At 37.4% G+C, this 20,095-nt stretch overlaps 1 protein-coding gene across 1 annotated transcript in view; it reads right to left on the reverse strand.

The window, feature by feature from the left end:
* Window positions 1-457: 457 nt before the first annotated feature.
* The window catches only part of LOC103802966 (coiled-coil domain-containing protein 132-like), a gene marked incomplete at its 3' end in the record, with an annotated part of 19,984 nt that continues 346 nt past the window's right edge, over window positions 458-20,095 (reverse strand). The window contains exons 2-12 of the mRNA XM_009075500.1: window positions 19,483-19,562; window positions 18,640-18,762; window positions 17,970-18,041; window positions 14,405-14,458; window positions 11,177-11,247; window positions 10,651-10,768; window positions 9,945-9,980; window positions 7,328-7,410; window positions 5,613-5,655; window positions 2,780-2,878; window positions 458-602 (exon numbers count right to left, since the gene is read on the reverse strand). Of these exons, the coding sequence (XP_009073748.1) occupies window positions 458-602; window positions 2,780-2,878; window positions 5,613-5,655; window positions 7,328-7,410; window positions 9,945-9,980; window positions 10,651-10,768; window positions 11,177-11,247; window positions 14,405-14,458; window positions 17,970-18,041; window positions 18,640-18,762; window positions 19,483-19,562 (924 nt within the window). The remainder of the gene's footprint in view (window positions 603-2,779; window positions 2,879-5,612; window positions 5,656-7,327; window positions 7,411-9,944; window positions 9,981-10,650; window positions 10,769-11,176; window positions 11,248-14,404; window positions 14,459-17,969; window positions 18,042-18,639; window positions 18,763-19,482; window positions 19,563-20,095) is intronic.

The raw sequence follows: 20,095 nt of genomic DNA on the forward strand, positions 1-20,095 counted from the left end.
CAAAAATGCAATGAAACTGATACGAAGTCAGGAGTAATGGGAAGACTCCAATTAAGGTAGCATTTTTACAAGAATCCTTACTGAAATGCAGTATTATAGAAATTGTGAATACTACCTAAATGTGCTGGAATAAAGTTCACAGTTAATAGGTATTCCAATAACGAGCATATTATACTGAAGGCATGGGAGTTTTGCCATGTTATCTTCCTGTCTCTACCCTATGATTTACTTTACGTTTATTTAGATGGAGTGCACAATAACTCCAAAGTGCTAAGATTTAGTGCAATCAAATCAGCATTAAGTTGGGAATACCAAATCTCTCAATTAGCCTACAAGTTGTATTAAGAAACTATAGAAGCCGCAAGGTTATTTCAACAACTGAGTCTCTACTGACATAAGGTACACTTAGAATGGTGGAAAAATTCAGATTAAAAAATATACATTATGCAAGAATTACATACTGTGCAGAGATCTTTGTACTGTAACTTCTGAAACTTGGTGTCTGTGTTTCCTGCACATAGCTCCACATATCCAAGGACTACTTGAAACACGGTGTTGTGAATGGCTTGAGTGAAGTGCATATGTAGCTGGTCCATTGCTGTCTGAAAGAAATGGATTAACATAGAATCAAAGACTGGAATTCAATTTGTCATATGTCATCATCTTTTAGCCATCACCTTTTAACATCAAGTCTTTTTCAGCACTAAAGAGAAGAGACTGTAAGCATGGCCTCCAATCTTTGTCTAAAAAATATCTAGCATAGGTCTTAGCAATATGGTAAAGGAAAAGAGTTCAGATATTACAAGTTTCTTCTGTCATCCTCCCTCTAAAATTCACCTCTTCCTTTTTTTACATTATGACTAGCAGATATTAATTTTACACCTATATAATATAGCTAATTATAGAATTTACTTATTTATTCATTTACCCTCCCAGTCACTGATAATATGTCAAAAAGAAAGTTGAGATCCATGCTCTTTCTCCCACTGGAAACTCTTCCAACTAAAATAAAAGTATTTCCTTTGCAATTATTAAAACTAAAACAACAATTTCAAAGTCTTCAATCCATGCACTTGACAAACTGAAGAGGATAAAGTAGAATTAAGTGTTAGAGAAAGGAATGCAGATCACATCAATAAATAAAAATAAATATAAAACCCCTCATTGCAATAGAAAAAAGTTACATTTTTTTTAAAAAACCCTCACTTTTTCCAGAAAAACAAATAACATGTACTAAACACTAACAACTATGTAACATCAGCTTTGCCATAATCATGCCTGAGTTTCAGGTCAGGCTGCTTGCTGAGTTCTCCTGTTGTTAATAAACTGTACACAACATTAGTCCATTTCCAAAACTGAATTTTCTCACTGTTTCAGGATATGCAAATAATCACTATAGAGTATATAGGAACTGACTGAAAAAAATCTTTTATATGTAAGAATGGAGTTACCAGATCCTGCAGATTTGAAAATGTTTGGTTTTACTACTTCCTACTTGACATTTTTAGCTACTGACAAGAGCTGAGAAGTCAGTCACCCCATAACAAATGAAGAAGCAATTCTGCTTAAATCCCATTGCAAACAACCAATCTTCTACAGCTAGTCCTAAATCGAATTAGTCAGAGAGAAGAGAATGACAAATGAAATAGTGAAAAGTACGGAGCATAGTGGAAGTTCTTGCCATTTTGTTTACTGAGAAGGGGTTAAACTGGGAGATATTTCAATAACAATGCAACTAAATTATTTTCAGGATAAATTCAAAACACGTACTTCAATAGTAATAAAAAGATCATCAAAATCAAGTCACTCTATCATGAGTGCAAAGCAGGCAAACCCATGCAGTAACAAATAACCCTTCCATTTTGTTCAAAAACTTCTGCCTCTCCAACAAAAAAAATCTGCCTTTCTCAACATATCATGCACTTGAATCCAGAGCAGTGAATACATTGTATCTACTTTTGTTCAGTAAATAAAGAAATTATATACAATGCACTAACAAACAGAAAGTCTAGAGCTGAAATACGGAACTGTTACAGCTATATCGTGTCCAAAAAGCTACATGTGGTAATACAGTTTACCTTTAGCAAGTCCTGTTAAACTATCTGAGCATTATAAAAGCCCTTCTATACTCAGCAAGATTCACCAGCATTAATGTGATGATTTTGGCTGGGATAGAGGACATTTTCTCCACAGTAGGTAGTATGGGGCTATGTTTTTGGATTTGTGCTGGAAACAGTGTTGATAATTCAGGGATGTTTTAGCGATTGCTGAGCAGTGTTTACATTGAGTCAAGGCCTTTCCAGCTCCTCACCCTACCCCACCAAGGAGTGGGCTGCAGGTGCACAAGGAGTTGGAAGGGGACATGGCCAGGACAGCTGACCTCAACTGACCAAAAGGGATATTTCATAACACATGGCATCATGCTCAGTAATAAAAGCTGGGGGAAGAAGAAGATGGAGTTCTGCTCACCCAGAGACAGTTGAACACCTGCCTGCCAATGGGAAGTGAGTTAAGTCCGTGTTTGGCTTCGCTTGCATGTGCAGCTTTTGCTTTCCCTATTACATTGTCTTTATCCCAACCCACAAGTTGTCTCACTTTTATCCTTTTGATTCTGTCCCCTAGCATGGCAAGTAAGAGAGAACAAGTGGCTCTGTTGGGCTTAGTTGCCAGGTGGAGTTAACCCACAACAATTAGGAAAATAAACTTCCACCACAGTGCCCAAAGCTTCATGCTGTTACACGACTGTTCTTTGTGACTTACTTGCAAGATAAGTACTAACCTGTGTTTTTCCAAGCAGCCTGTAAGCCTGCTGACCCTTTGTATAATGATTGATATCAAAGTTCTTGCATATTTTGGAAAGTGCTACATCCAATTGTTCCTAGATAAATGAAAGAAAATAATGTGTTAAACACTAAATAAAAACAGGCCAAGTAATACATTACCAAACAATAGCAAGCAAAGAAGATGTTTATTTAAACAGTCTGATAATTATGCTTGTAAACTAGCCATGATTGTATATGATGAGACTATTCCCTTTTTTTTACTTCTTGCAGCGTAAGTACTTCTGTCTGAAATTTCTGAGTCAAACAGCTCCACCATTTCAAAGGACAAGCACAGTAAAAAGTACATTATTTTGCAGAACTCAAATTCAAAGAGATGTCTACTTAGAGAAGGCCTAGCACCCCAATAAAGGACAGCTGGTATTTGTAACTTGGTCTACTTCCACTACTTAGAAAAATCCAGATCTGGGGGGTCTCAGCTCAAGCAATTCATTTATAGACTTCTAAACTCTCTGACTGCCATCTGTTAAATGGAACTATCTGAATTAAAAGGTCATTTATAGAACATTACACCAGCACAATGATCACTACCATAGGAGAAAAAAAAAAAGAGCTGACACACAAATACTAGTTCTGCCATCAGAGCTGTGTCTGAGCATACTGAACAGCTTTGCAACAAATGAAGTCCACCTGTTATGTGAACAAAATGAAAAAAAATTCCTTAAATAGGATAATATACTTAATGACTAATAAAGCTTACAAGAATTTGATTATGTAGCTTAATAAGATAATTCACCTAACTCTAGTTATTTTCAATCAACAATGCACAAAAGAAAAAACAGAGCAACTCAATCACATGCTAGCATACACAATGGCAGACATTTTCTCTCCTTTCTAGACAATAAAGCAATATCAATTCTTATTATTTAAGGATCTTGCAATGCAGTCTTGCTCTTACAAATAGAAACCACAGGAGATGGGTGTTTAGTCCCCAGCTACTCCTACTTACTCCATTGGAAAATTTTCATTAATTACATCATTAGCCACAAAATATTAATGGTTTTAACCCTAGAGATCTGTTGGGGGGTGGTTTGTTGCACTTTTTTCCTAAACCAAATGGTAAAAGGACAAGTAATCTAAAGATTCAGAAGTTTTCTTAAAGGTTACTCAGCAATTTGAATTTCAGCCATATACTGATTTCCCAAAAAAATAAAAAAATCCTTATTTCTTGCAGAACAGCCCTATGAAAGAAGAAACAGGGATCTCAAACAGACCATGAACAGAGCTCTTAAACACAGAGCACATTAATCTTTTCAGCTACATTTTTCAACAGTTCCTTGCACTGTAGCTATCTTGCATTTTATTTTTAACATGGTATAGAAGTAAGATCAAGGATAAAACTTAAACTACAAGAAGGGAACAAAAATGAAAAAGGAATGGACATAAGTAGAGGCACTCAACTATTGAAAAGACTCATTACTGAATCTGAAACTAGCAGAATATTATCACTTAGACCATGTATTTCACAGGAATACTCCATTAACCCCAAGACAACTGACATTTCTTCCATATGCAAAGATATAATTCCAGTAGGAAATAAGATACTTTCACAGGAAGAAAACGAGACATTTTTATAAATTCACAAGTAATAAATAAAATAAATCTTGAGTATGATCATTAAGCTAGCTGTGAATTGCCTTTACCAACCAACATCGCACATTTTACCACACTTCAGTACGAGCAGAATGTGCTGTGCAAAGCTGCTGCTGGAAGGAAGTAAAGACGTATGTTTCCCTTTAAGCAACATCAGTATCTGCTTACAAGGGAAAAATGTGTGCGCTCAACTCTCACAAGGCCTGTGTGAGAGTGAGAAGAAAACAGCCATTTCATCAGCTCTTTTGAACCAGCCTTGCTCTGAATAAAGCATATATCAGTGAAAGACTAAAGGAACACACATACACACAAAAAAAAGCTTTGCAAAAAAGCTGAAGTACAAAGGCATAACTGAAGGAAATTTAACGAAGTTCTAAATGTACAGGGAATTAAATAACAGGGTAGGATAATGCATGCACCAATCTAACTTTGTAAAGAGCACATGACCACGGGTGTAGAGAGTTGCTGGAATAGTTAATGCACATTCCTGCCGAGCATTATATATGTATGCATTACATGCACTACATATACATTATACATATCTACATTACTAGACATCTCACAAAAAGCTTGCCAAGCTCCAGCTCAAAATTACCTAGCAAAGGTAAGAGAATTCCTTTTCTTTCCCACCAATTTCCAGCAAGACACTTACCATTTTGTATTCATTTGCTTTTGTGATACTACCTACCAACTTAAATTGACCTTAGTTGCAGCTTTCACAGCTACTCAAGTCTTACTTCTTATAGCTCAGCACTGGCCCTATCCAGCAGTTTTCAGTTCGCTAACCTTTGAATTTTCCAGTGAAACTGTGATGACTTTTGTAGCTCATCCAAACCTATTGGATTGCTGGTAATTTACTTTTCACAACTATTTAGAAGGAGTCCAAAAAATTCACAGAAGTTCAGTACTTCACATGTTATGTGCCTTTTTTAATTTGACTGCTCTACCACTTACAGTGGGAACAACTAGTGAATTGGGCTCATAAATATGATAAATATTACAGAGTATTTAGGTTGACTGCAGCACAAAAGTCTACATGAACAGCAGTGACTATAGCATACCAAAGAGACTATTTGAAAGAAATGTGCACATTCTGTAATTGCTAGCAACATTGTATTAGAAACCTCTAGTACTTTGAGGTTAAATATTAACACATACTAAACATCAATATATTCTTACCTCGATTTGTTCCAAGGTGTCTTGCAGTTTTGAATTTAATTCACTATTAATGAGAGAAAAAAAATGTTCAAAATAAAATTACTGATTATATTAACATTACAGACCAAGTTTCTCATTTCCAAAAGCACATGTGCTTGCTACTGAGATGCAATATAGGAATTTATCATAAATTGTTAACTTGCTGTTACTGTGTCAGACTTGTAGCTCTATACTAGTGTTATTACTGAAAGGCAGCTACTGCAGGCATATGCAGCATTCCTAAGCCTTTTAAATCAAAGTATTTGCCACAACAGCACATTATCCTAGGTTTACAATACAACAGTGTTAAGAGGGCCCAGACAAGGCCCCATCCTGCTAGGATTTAATCAAGTACTCAAAGAGATTCTCAATCCCCCAAAGAAACTCATGCTTTAAATATTTTGGTTTGGTACTGTGGTCTACAGCAGAACATACCCAGGAAGGTCAGGTCTGTCAAGTCTTTGCAAACTACAGTAACTTTTCTTTGTTGATCAGGAACCCCTTACAGAAATGCTATAGGAAAAAACACCTTAAACTTACACAACTCTCAGAAAAATTTTTGAAGGCCATTATTTCACTTCTCTAAGTTATACTTGGTATAAAAAGATGGACAAAAATAGCTACCATAAGATAAACTATGTAGGACAAAGAAAGGCACCACTGTGCCTTTGCAACAATCAGCTTTAAAAATTTCAGAACACCAGCAAGAAAAATAAGACACAAATTTGTAAAGGACAAAGCAACAGGCAGGATATTCCCTTCAAGCACAGAAAACACAGTTTTCATTAAATAATCACTGTGCCTGGTTTTAGACAACTACTGTGCTCTCAATCTTCTCCTAAGGGGCCTACATTAATTATCAAAAGACAGATTCTAGTTTCCCTCCTTAGTTCTCTGTGCTTAAAGGATTATGCCCATCACCCTCCTTATTTTGGTTCCATTAGGAATGGATACAACACCCTCCAAAGAAAGGTTTAAATAGAAAAAAACTGCATCAAAAAGAGCTGGCATTAAACACTGCAGTAGCCAATATTTCCTTACTGCTTCTCCACATGCAAGAAGCCTTCAAACATAAATGCCTTCATAATAATTTGATGATACTACATCTCCTGCTGGAGTTTATGAGCATTTCCTGCTACTTTTGGGTTGGTTTTTTTCAGAGCAATGGAAATATCAAGTCTAAGTTAGGAATTGCAGATATTTGAATTAGTTCCAGTTCTGAAAGCAATTTCTTCATGCCAGCATGAAACACTGTGCTTGCTAATTTCATTGCCAATAATCAGCATAAGTTATCCTCCAGAACCATCTTGCTGTAGGTATATTAATTGCAGAATATAAACTTGCTTATTAAAAAGTCAGCTCAGGTATCTCTAGGCTGCAGGTTGTAGCAGAGTTATAATTCAGTCTTAGTTGAGACTTCACCTGCCAACATATTACAACAGTTACAAATAAATACATAGTCCAAACATTGATTGCATACTGTTATGATTGTGAAGACCTGTTAGTACTGGTACAGGGAGGGGACAAACTACAGAGGATGCTTATGCCTTTATAACTGCCTCTATTTTACTTTTCTAGGCAGAAAATCACATTTCAATCTAACCTTCTTTAGAGAAAGAGAATTAATGATCACTGGTTTATACCATTTTCAAATAAAATCATACAGAAACTGAAATTTTGAACAAATGTCACCTCACCTTATACAACTGTAGTGTTTGAAGGTGCTGGCAGCATTCTGGCATTCCAAGCACAGCTGAATAGCTCCTGGATAATCCTCTTCCTTAGGATAAAATACAATGGAAAGCTCATTTGAAGCACAGTGTAACACCCATTTTTGCTTGCATGCTTATGTATAAATATTAAGAATAAAATATTTTGCCTTTTATGTTTATACATTAAATTTCAAGGAAAAGAGTGAGGGTCTACTGCAGCACTTCATGTGCAAGTAGTTCAGAATTAGAAACAGAAAATGTTAGCAACATCTGAAAATTCTACGTACTACATTACCTTATGCAAACAATTTGCTGTATTGTTTCCTTATGAATTCATAAAACATATATCAGAAAGTTTTTATTGCAAAACAATTAACATCTTCCCAGTTCACTTTCAAACCTTTGTTAATACAAAATTATCTATTTGTGACATGGAAAGCGAAGTTCAGGCACTAGCAGGCTGTTGCCATAGTTTACAAAAGCTAAGAGGAGACAAGGAAGACACTCCCAACATTATACCTGATTAAACACTATGTAAAGTGACATATTCTATAGCTTATTAGAAATTAATTTAAATACAACTGGCTCACACAAGGACTCAGGATAAAAAGAACATACTTTGGAATAAAAACATGGAAACATTGTCCTAATTTATACAACAAATATCCAATAGGAAGACAGATCAATCAGGAAGTGTATGAAGATGCTAGGACAAAACAAAAACAAGAACATACACACAGAAATGTAAAACCCCAGGATCTTGCAAACAGAACATGGGCAGTGCCTTGGGTATACCTCCTATTTTTGCATTCTATTAGACATGAGACCAGAAAGAGTCTTGGAGGAAGGAAAACCTTCTTTAATAGCTAAGAGCTTCCCTTCTTTGTCATAATTACATCTGTTACATCAGGTGCTTTAGAGAGCTCAAATGCAAAGCTGTTACTGGAATTTCAGTCATTGACTGAAGGGCAAAAGCACAAGGGCAATTTATATTTAGCTATTATCATAAAGGAGTTTCTGAAATGGAATAGGTTTTAACAGCAGTGTTCTAATGCAGATCAAGTTTAGCAAAAAAAATACAAAAACCCAAAACCCAAATACATTATCCATTAGATGAAAACAGAACAGTACATTGGTCTAAAACGATTACTGCATTTCCAGTTCTTTGCATCTTTCTGGATACCACTGGAAACCTGGTACTTTTTTCATTAAGTCTAACAGAGCTCAAATCAGAAAGTCTGTTTGCATAGCATATATGTCTAACATATCCCAGATGCAGCTCAGCCCTGTAAGCTATCGAAGCTTCATTTGTAGTCTTTTTTCAATTGGAACTGTTTGGGAATTCTCATTTGTGAATGGCTGCTAATAGCTCGCTTGCATATTCCAAACTACTAACTTCTTGGAGTAAATACAATAAATCGGCTGATATCTGGGATAGTTTATTGGAAGCAGATACTGAGCACACCTCAAAAACTGCATTTAGCCCGAAACAGTGGTTCCAGCCCTTAAAAATCACTGACAAATTACGATAATCAGACATTCGGGTCTGTGTGTGAATGCAACACCCACATCTCTGTCTCAAGACAACTCCTTCCATTACACACTGAAGAGTTAATTTTCTGTGTGCCAAAATACAGCAGAGATATTAAAAGCTAAACATTGTACAGGGCTTACTGAGCAGAAGGCAACATTTATGCCGCCTGAAAATGAGTACATTCTTGCTTGGTAAAGAAAAAAAAGGTTTGCTGAGACAAGGTGATTTACTCAAGATGGAATTAAGCTCAAAGAATCTTAAAAGTTACAACCATTAAGATTCAGTTTCCAAATTTAGTAACTAGGGATTATCATCATGATGTTCCATCTAGTATTAGTTGTATATATTTGGCACACTAGCATGTCAAAATTGTTATGCTACATGTACTATGATTAAAATACAGTTTTCAATAAAATTGTAAAGCTGTCTTTCATGCAATTAGTCACCTTAAGATAAAATCTTTTTTTGCTCTGTACAATATCTACTGCATTTTCAGCCAGTATATGTAACAGTATCTAAATTTTCAGAGACATGGCCTGCATGCTGCAATGTTTTCTACAACTGACTATTAAAAAGCCAACCCAATAAATAAGGAGAGAAGCTGCTACACTTACAAATAAAATACCAAGTAGAGATCCCACCTATAAATTAGTTCAACAATATATCAGTAGAAGTTCTTTATCCATAGCCAGCACATCAACAATCAGCTAAATCTCACTTTCTTTTTTTTCTCAAATATCAAGCTAAGGCCAGAAAACAAGTATAAGGTGAGGACAGGGGAAGAGTGAAGCATTTTTACCAAACTAACTCAAGCCTCAGTGCCCAGATCTAAAAACAGGATTGAGGTTTTGACAGAACACACTCCCCCCCGGCAGAGAGGCTATCTAATTTGATAACAAGTTTTACTCTGTGAGAAAAACCAAAGAAAAAGAATAAAAGCAAAATTTCGTCCCATGCTCACACACCCATAGCCTGTTTGCAAGAGAAAAGGAAGGGATAAAATTAAGACGACTGACAAAAGCAGACTTAGAATAGCTTCAAACTGTAACAGTCTGGGCAGGGACTTACCTCTAACATCTCACTCAAACGCACATCAGTTCTTTGCTAAAGAAAAAAAAACAAAAACAAACAGCAATAACTAGTGTGCTGGTTTGAGCTGAAGTAGAGTTAACTTTCTTCACAGTGGCTAGTATGGGGCTATGTTCAGGATTTGTGCAGAACACAGGGTTGATAATGCAAAGATGTTTTTGTTATTGCTGAGAAGTGCTTACAGCCAAAGTGTTTACTGCTTTCCATACTGCCACACTGGTGAGGAGACTGGGGGTGTGTGGGAGGTTGGAGGCAACACAGCTGGGACAGGTAACCCAAACTGACCAAAGGGATATTCCATACCATATGACATCAGGCTCAGTATATAAAGTGGGAGGAAGCAGGAGGAAGGGGGGAACATTTGGAGTGATGGTATTTGTCTTCCCAAGGAACCATTACATGTGATGGGCCCTGCTCTCCTGGAGATGGCTAAACACCTCCTGCCTGTGGGAAGCAGTGAATTAATTCCTTGCTTTGCTTTGCTTGTGTGTGCAGCTTTTGCTTTCTCTATTAAACTGTCTTTATCTCAACCCATGAGTTTTTGTAGCTTTTACCCTTCTGATTCTCTCCCCCATCCTGCTGTTGTGGGAGGGAGCAAGGGGCTGCATGGTGTTCCTTAAACCACAACAACTACACAGAAATGAAGAAAAATATTTTACCACTGTACAAACCCAACTGTACATACCAGTGTTTTTATTGTTCTCAGAGATTTTAGTAGTCCAATAAGCAACTGTCGTTTCCTCTGATTTGCAAGAAGACCCAAACTAGTCTGTGTGAAGCCTTCCTTTGCTATATTCAGGTGTCTGCAAAAATGAAAAATTAACATCATCTTCAACAATTCACAGAATAAAACTTCTAATCAATTCTAACATGTCCATCAGAATACATGCCAGAAAACAAGACTGTCAGCATTGTTAGGGAAACTCAGAAATAAAGGTGAAACCAACAGGCTACTAAGAAATTCCATCTTCCCTTCTGCACTTGTGGATCAGTGGTGTATCTCAAAAGATCCCTCTTTTAAAGAGAACTCCCAATTGCAAAAGTGAGAGCTGCAAGAGCTGGTAAAGTGCTTCAGTATCTTTAACTACTATTGCCAATAGTATTCAGCACACAAACAGGAAATATCATCAGCAAGCAAACATCCTGGGTTTATAGATTTCTTCTTAAATACTGTCCCCCTTTCAATCTCTGCAGTTACTTAAGCAGGATACCTTCTTCCATTTGTGCAAATAACAGCTGCTAGCTGAAGGCCACTCTGCAACGATGTAACACGTTCAAGTTCCTACAGAGAGAAAACAGGCTAAATTAACATACAAGTTAAAGCCACGCTACACACCAGTGAAGACCTGTGATTAGCAGTTTTCTCTTGAGAAGCTATAATGACTTTGTAGAAATACTTTATATATTATTTGTTTCATCATTTTATATATGCTAAGCACTGCAATGTATTGTTAATATAAACTATCTTTTAAAATACATTTCTCTTTTGAAGAGAGATACTCAAAATTCATATTCTTTGCAGTCTACATTTATATATTGTACATTTAGCCTAAGAATCTCTATATCATTAAGGTCCTACAACAGAATGATGAAAGCTTCAGGGACAGAAGCAGAGGGTTTAATTTGTATTAATATGCCAGAGAGCAGCAAAACAAAACAAAAAACATCCTGCTTCATACAGCATTTTCTTGTCTTGAAGCACTTGTGTTCTACCAATTTAACAGATGTCACTTCATAATGAATGTTAATTGTATCCTGTTGAATTTCAGCTGAAAACTCTTCAGCAGAGGTGAGCTGAATTTAGCTTGGTTTTGACTTTGTGAAGTGCCTAGCATAATCTCAACATCTTGAAAAAAATGTATGTTTTAGTATGCCCTTTAGGATTTCTTTTGTTAGGAACAGCAATGCAGAAAAGTGAACACTCTCCCCATGCCAAAGAAAAAAAGAATTGTTTTTTTTAAATACAGGTCATTATTTCAAAACATATAAAGTGCTTTTCATGGGGAGAAGGGACACTTTCACCTTGAAAACCAACTAATTCTAAAGATATCGCAAGCAAAAACAAGTTCAAAGTTTAGGTCAGTTTCAGACCAGCTCCTGCTCAGTCTCCAAAGATATAAGTAATGCTGACAAATCAATAAACTGCATCTTTCACCAATTACTAATGTTACTAATGTTGCCTTTGTAAAAATGACATGCTTTGTTGCTGATATGCATAATATATTAAAAAAAGAAATTCAAAGATTATTTTCCTTCTGACTAAAAGCACACTGACATGCAAATGTCAGAGCTATTACAAGAGCCATTGTTCCCTTTTTCATGAGGAAACACATACAATAAGGAACAACTCCACTCCAGTCTTGCCTCTTACAAAGATTCTGTAAAGCCTCCCCTTTGAAAATGACTGGATGGAGAGCCACAGGGAGAGAGTGCAGCCAAATGGTCCCAAGAAAAGGAATATTTTGCCCAGCATTTAGGGCTGAATACATTTTTCCTCTTCTCAGTCTTCCAGCCAGTAGCTGTTCCTAAAGCAGCATGCCTTTCCTTTCAAGGGAAAGGGAAAACTGTAAATCACTTGCCCTGTGTCTGTGCCATGCCTCTCTTAGCCCACAGCAGTACCTGTTAGACCAGCACTTCATACTAGGAATGGGGTGCAAACCATGACATCCCCAAACTTTAATTTGCGCAGTGAAAATGTGTAAAGAGCCAACTGTATTTTTGATTCTTCTAATGACCTGCTACTGTAATTGGACACTGAACTGGAGTGGCCATTACAAAGTACCCACAGCACATCAGGAGGTTCATGAGTCAGTGGGAAAGTGAGCGCTATGATGCCCACCAGAAACCTCCAGTAAGCAGACAGACAAGAATTACTCAGTGCAAGCCTGTGCCCATCAGTAACACTGGAGAATTACTGACTGAATCAGGCAAATATGCATTTCAGGAATGTTTTTAAAAGATTCTTACTGGCACAATAGATTCTTAACCGTCCCTTTGGAATAGCTGAAAGCACTTCTTGGTATAAAACATGCAGCTAAGATGTTGCTGTGCTAAGAATATAAACATTACACTGCAAGAAGCACATTTGCTGCAGCACTATCATGCATCGAGAGCAGTTTTACAAAGTGAACTGCTGGATTCAGACAAAGCAGCACTCACTCAAAAACATCAAAAATGCACAACAATGAAATAGTACCAGAGGATTTTTATACCGTACAATTCCCCTTTCTTCCCCCTCTACACTATCCTAGGAAGACTCAACCACTGTAGCACTTACCAGCCTCCATCTGCAATAGCCTCCCACCTGACTCCTTTAACTAAAACTGAACTAATATTACCCTTACAGCTCTTTTCTTCCACCAGCTATTGCAGGAGATGACACAAACAATGCCCACTCCCCCTCCACCCTCATTTTTCCTTTAAACAGCAGCACTGCTCCTTTCACCCAGCAAAATGCCAGAGCATAGATGGCACACTTGGAGGGTCACTAAGGCTAGATGCATGGGCCACAAGCACAAGTGAGCAGAAGAGGATACTGTGTCCTTTGGATGAAACAGGAAAATAATTCCAGCTTCAGGACATCTACTGTGGCCTAACACCCAGGAAGTACAAGCCATCATTGCTCTCTCACACTCCCTCCAGCTACTTAACCAAAATGTGAATTGCCATAATCACTGGTATGACAATGATGACACAAGGTGCTGTACAGACACAGAATTATTCACCACATAATAACCCTCAGACAAACTTGCTAACAAAAACTATTTTCACACTGCAGAATTCTCCCTGTTCCTTCCTGGAACAAACAGATAAAATGAGGCAAGTGCTGACCAAATGTTACACGGGAGGTATTAAGAATAAATGCATAGGAATGAAACACCTTTCTTTAGAGAGTCATTATGACAGCTGTTCCAATTATGTTTTGGGAGGAAGGAGAGAAGCCATGCCAATATTCTACTGCAAGCAGCTAAAGAAGTTCTGCTCTTGGAGATCTCTGACATGGTGAGACTATTTTCAGTTCAGCCTTCTCTTACATGTTTTCTTCTCACAACTGTCTGAGATTAGTGGCAGATTTCTGGTTAAGAGATCTTAAGAAGGGTCATTGCTGTTTTCTCTTACGGAAAAAGATGTGAAACCGTTCCTAAACACAGGCACTAAAGAAGCTCCTGTTCCAATCCATTACAGGTATTAGTCAAGCTGTGAATTCATATTTTCAAAAAAGCCTTCTTAAAATGGCCATATGCCAAACCTTTATCAACCTAAGGACCTCTAACTCAATACACCCTTGGTTATTTTCACTATAGAGACACAGCTTTAGCAGTTCCAATCAGGCACTAGCATCTTTACCAACAAATTACTTTATTTAATCCCCAATGAAACAACAGTGTTATAACAGCACAAAATTGAGTAGTTTACTCTTCAAATGTTAATTGTCTTACCTCAACATATGCAGGCTGTTTCTCAAGGATCAAGTCAGCAACTTTCTTAGATACCTTAAAAAGAAGAACATTCCATGTGATAGCAATCATAGCAATCCCAATTAAATAGGCCATCCCCATATTATAGTCCTACAAGTTTGTGATTTTCTATTATTTAGTACTGTATTTTTCAAATTTATTAATAAATATTCCATAACATAAAAATGCTGTAAAAATTATGATCAGCTTTCCTTAGAAGCAAGGTAAGAGAAACATTCACAGTTCCATCTATGGAATCCTCACCTCTCTGCCTGTTAAAGAACATGCTAGAATAGAAAACAAATAATTTGGGCCACTGCAAGTGTTTACATTATGGTCACGCTGCTGCTAGAGTACAAATTTTAATTAACCATCTACCCTGGTGTGCTGGTTTCAGCCGTGATGGAATTAATTTTCTTCACAGTAGCTGATATGGGGCTGTGTTTTGGATCTATGCTGGAGACAGTGCTGATAATATATGTTTTAGCATTTGTTAAGCAGTGCTTACAGAGAGCCAAGACCTCTTCTACTCTTCATACCACCTTGCCAGCAAGTAGGCTGGGGGTGTACTATTTGCTGGGAGAAGAGATAGCCAAGATAGCTGACCCCAACTGATCCAAGGAACATCCATACCATACGGTGTCTGCTCAGCAGGTAAAGCCGAAGAAGAAGGAAGAGGGGGATGTTTGGAGTGATGGCAATTGTTGTCCCAAGTCACCATTACACATGATGGAGGCCTGCACTCCCGGGGATGGCTGAACACCTGCCTGACCGTGGGAAGCAGTCAATTAAGTCCTTGTTTTGCTTCACTTGTGCATGTGGCTTTTGCTTTACCTCTTTTCTCTTCCCCACCCCACAAGTGGGGCAGTCAGTGAGCGTCTGTGATACTTAATTGCCAGCTGGGGTTAAACCATGATACATGGAGATCTAAGAAAGCCATAGGGACACTTAGCTTTCAGACTGATACTGTATTAAATAAAATCCCTGTCAAAATAAATATTCACCCTGTGCACATTATACCCTTTCTTTAGCACCCAGAACATGCATATTTTAAAATCTTCTCCACTGTTCTGAACTAACAGTAAGTGGAATGCTACTGAGAGCTGCTGTCTGTATTGAATTTAAAAAATGGGCATTGCTACTTTAATCAGTCTCCTGTGTGAAAACACAGAAGATTAAAAAGAAATCCAACACTAACAGTCATATAAATGCAAGCGTGAGAATAGTGTGTTTTGGTTTGTTTTTCAGCAGGGACTATAAATATTTAAGAAACTGTTTCAAACATGACAAAGGAATCACTGATATTGCTTTATATTCTTCTAGGGGAACAATACCCCCAGAAATGAAAATATAATAAAACTGGCTATGACAACCAGTCCACAAAGGACTACTGGCAAAGAAAAATTAGAAGGTTTTTCTATACCTGACAAACATAGCACAAAGCTGGGATCTTCAATCAGCGTTCCTATAACAAACTCAAATTGGCTCCACCAGGTCAATTCCCATCCTCTGGAAGGGCACTTACACACAAATGGTCTTCCAAGTATTCCGATACCATCAGCTGGCAATCTGGAGGGGGCATATATCTATGCTTTCCTCCTTCCATATTAAAAACAGGCCAGAATCACAAAGCAATTTCAAAATCTCTTAGTTGTTCTATAAATAATAAAGCTTTCCTCTGCAGGACAGCAAGGCAGGGTCGGAAAAGAATGTTATCAGGTCAAATGCTACACAAGCCTTAAGAAGACTCTTAAGAAGTTTTGTTCACTGCACAGTCTATATACTGTGAAATTTTTACCTCCCTTTTCCAACCTGTCCTTCCTTCTAGCCCTGGACCTGTAAAAAACTTTAGGACATGGATGCTAGTTATGCACTGCCCTAGTACAAATCTAACAGTTTGATCCTTTGCTGTTAAAGGGATTCATCAAGCAGTACATGTGGATAAAAGATACATTTCATTTTATGTGGCTTTGTTTTGCAAGTCCTCAGTAACCCTTGACTAGTAACAACCCTAACACTGTCAAGCACCTGCCATGGCCACTTTTGTTTTTCTTTCCCAGAACTTAGTAATTTTGTTTCCGAGCTTCTAAGCATTCTCTTCCCTTTCTTTCGGATAAGCAATATTATCCCAGATTATTTCCAGTCGTTTCCAAATTGTGCCACCCCTTTTGGCATCTTCCACATAATTGTGCTGTGTTAACTTTTGGAATCCTGAATTTAATTGCTAGCAATTAATGTGACTGCAGTTATAATACAGGCCAACAACAATGCTTTCTGAGGGGACCAAACAATTTTCTCTTTCCAAATCACATCAATAAAAAATAATTCATCTCCTGAATTAAAAACAATACAGCTGAGGATATTAGCCTACTAATTAAAGTGAAGTCTAACAGACATACAACTAGAAAGCCTTCTAATCCAAATTGTCTGTACCAAGATGATTACAAATTAAAGCTGTCATGACACACACATTAAAAAAAGTTTGAAGGAGTTGGAATCCATCTAGTGGAATGGAAAACTAATGTTCAAACTACCGAAAATCTCCAGTCTACACTGACCTGAAAACAAAGTCAAGACCAAGATCAGCTCTGCCAAAGCAGATGGTAACAGCCAGTGAGAAGTGGGAGATCAGAGCTCTAGTACCTGTAATCCCTACTCACTTGAGTACTTCGCCTTAGAGATATTTACAAGTTGGTATTATCTCTAAACCACTATTGTAAATTCCTATGGCAGCTATGGATACCGACATTGAAGTAAAAAATACAGTATTTAGTCTTTTGCAAAAGCACAGGTATTGTGTGATATGTCAATAGACTTCCTGAGTCCCCTATCTAATAATCTATCCACAATCACCATCAAAATACTTTTAGGACTGAACTAACAACGTACAACATTCACCAGTACTGTCCTCCATGAAGGACGCTAATGTCCTTTAAGGCAGAGAGCAATCTAAATGATCTATCACGAGATAAACAGAGAAAAATTGAGACAGGAGAAGAAAACATGCATCAGTCTCTCACACTCTACCTGGAAATATGACACAAGCACATGAAATACAGCATATAAGAAATTTTAACAACCTGGCATGTGCCCAAAGAGGAAAACAAACTAAGTAACTATTCCCTCCTACAGCAGAAACACATTTAGACTAGATTAAGGAAGGAACAAGAAAGGCTCAATCCCTTGAAAGGCTAGGTAAACCTAAACCTATGATTAATGAAATAACTTTGAACAGGACCTGGAGTAAAGACTCCTGTTTGTGACTATAGCTGTAACCGATGTTAGCCATACTTTTACCCCAGTTGTAGCTATTAAGTTTCTGCTCAAGGCCTGTGTGCTTTGCAAAAGCTAAGCTCTTAGGAACTTGTAATGTCTGCACAAGTGAAGACATATTGCAACTCTCAGTGTCTCTGTGATGTGAAGAAGATAACTGCAAGGTCAAAAGAGGCTGATAAACCATTTCCCCCTAGTTCAGTTACGTTTCTTGCTAGACTTATAGACAACACAATAAATTGCCTGAGGTTACAGAGGAAACAACTTTACTTACAGCAGCTTGCTGTTGTTTTAATTTGTCTCTGTACTCTTCCAGTTCTTGAAGACTAAGTACTGGAGGAAGCCTCTGCACATAAACAATGAATTTAATTCAGTGAGAAATTAAAGGATGTTAAATAAAAAAACATAGCATTAACTAAGCAATCAATTTCATTAAAGAAATATTCTTATTGTTCCTGCCATCTAATCTGCAGAATTAATCCATTATTTCAAATGATGGATACTGAAATCAATTAGTGTTAAGATATGCAATGTATTATCACAATTGCATCACATGATATCATCATTATCTCAAAGTTACCTTATTTTAAGCTGCATATGTATACACACAACCCTGATCATGGAAATTACTATGTCTCGGTCAGTTTACTGAAAAATATACAAAACATGGAGCAGATACTTTTTTCATTATAGTTTACATTATGAAGTGCCTCTTAGCACAGGCACTGATATAACTAATATCAATTCTACTACACTAAAAGAAGAGACTCCATACCAATACTATATGGAAGTTCCACACAACTGCAAGATGATGAAGGAGGGTACAGTTTTGTATTGATGCAAGATATAAGTAACAAAGCAAAAAATAGCTCATTGAAACAAGCATACTTTTGATTTTCATTTTTTGTTAGGCTGCTGTCTTTTCTTTTCAGAAGACAGCTTACCTCTAATTCATATTTCACAATATCAAAGGAATCATTGGAAAAATAAACTTCTTCAATGCTGTTAATTATTTCCTGCTGTGCCTGAGGATCAATTGGTTCTTCATGTGGTTCTCTGAGCTCTTCCTGCACAAAACAAAAAAGGATTTGCATAATATAATAACACATCCTAACAAGAAAAATATTTTAACAAAACAAACATCTTTCAAAAGACATTTGTAACACTAATACAAGAAGCAATGGCAAAGGACAGAAAGATCAGTATATTGTGGCTTGTTCTTTCTGTAATGAACAGAAAAATATTTAAAACTTCTCAAAAACATAGTGCAGACTTCAACATTGCAGCTCACTTAAACACTTCTTCACCGATACATTTTTGGCACGAACGCACGTGAGTCCACCGGTGTTTTTTCCTCTGAAGTTTAGAAATTCTTATAATAAACTAAAAATACACTGGTAGGCTATTTCTCCAGAATTAAAAAAAAAAAAAACCAAAGTAACAAACAAAACCTGAATTTTTAAAATCATAGGAACCATCTTCATAAATGTAAGATAGAAAATGTCACTACAAATGTATAACTTTTCAATTCAGCCTTCACAATTCACTGAAATAAAAGTCATGCCATTAAACACTCTGATTTCTGATACAAGTACAAACAGAACAGACCTGCCTCCTTTGCACCAGATTAACAGATCTCAAATTTTAGCACAGTGGTCTAAGCAGAGACATGCTGTCAGCTTTCTGAAAGCTACCACTCAAGAGGTAAACATCCCCCTCCTTGCTGTCACAATCTCCCCTGGAAGGTCTTCTCAATGACCTAGCTGCTTCCACTGGTTGTAGCAAACCAAGGACTGAGGCTGAGCCTCCTCTTCCCCTGCTATACTGGACACTGCAAATAATACTGGCCCTGTCCTGGATGTTGTTCCTACCAAGGGAATAAAAAATTATTTATCAGAGACTCAAAAGGCCTAAGTGCTAAGATATTCTTTCATCAAAAATAAAGATAAAATGGATCAAATTGCTTGATACTGGAATTAAACCCTGGTGAAGCAAAACAGTGGGCTTGAAGAGTCCTGTAATGACCCTGAGTCTCCCAACAGTGCCAAGTTGTAACAGTGGACAAGGCGCCTGTATTTCTATCACCAAGAGCTCAAGGGCTTATTTCACAAGATAGTGGCATCAGGTTTTAAACTAATTGACTAAACAACCCCTAACTCGCTTACAATGCACACCAGCTGAAATACGGTCAGCGCGTACATGTTACGAGGCGAAGTGACACCTGAGATACAAATCAAGGCGCTGTTTCTCTCTGCAGTTACAGGCAGTCCAGGGGGGACAAGTGGCCGGTTTGGAAGAGCATCACAAGGAGCTGGTACAGAGCACAGGTTTCCAGCGGATTTGGCATCCCCGAGCGACCACAACGAGGCAAAGCAGCGGGAGGCGGTGCTCGGGCGCCAC

Source organism: Acanthisitta chloris, unplaced genomic scaffold (genome assembly GCF_000695815.1).
Source record: "Acanthisitta chloris isolate BGI_N310 unplaced genomic scaffold, ASM69581v1 scaffold34555, whole genome shotgun sequence".
Classification (NCBI taxonomy): Eukaryota; Metazoa; Chordata; class Aves; order Passeriformes; family Acanthisittidae; genus Acanthisitta; species Acanthisitta chloris.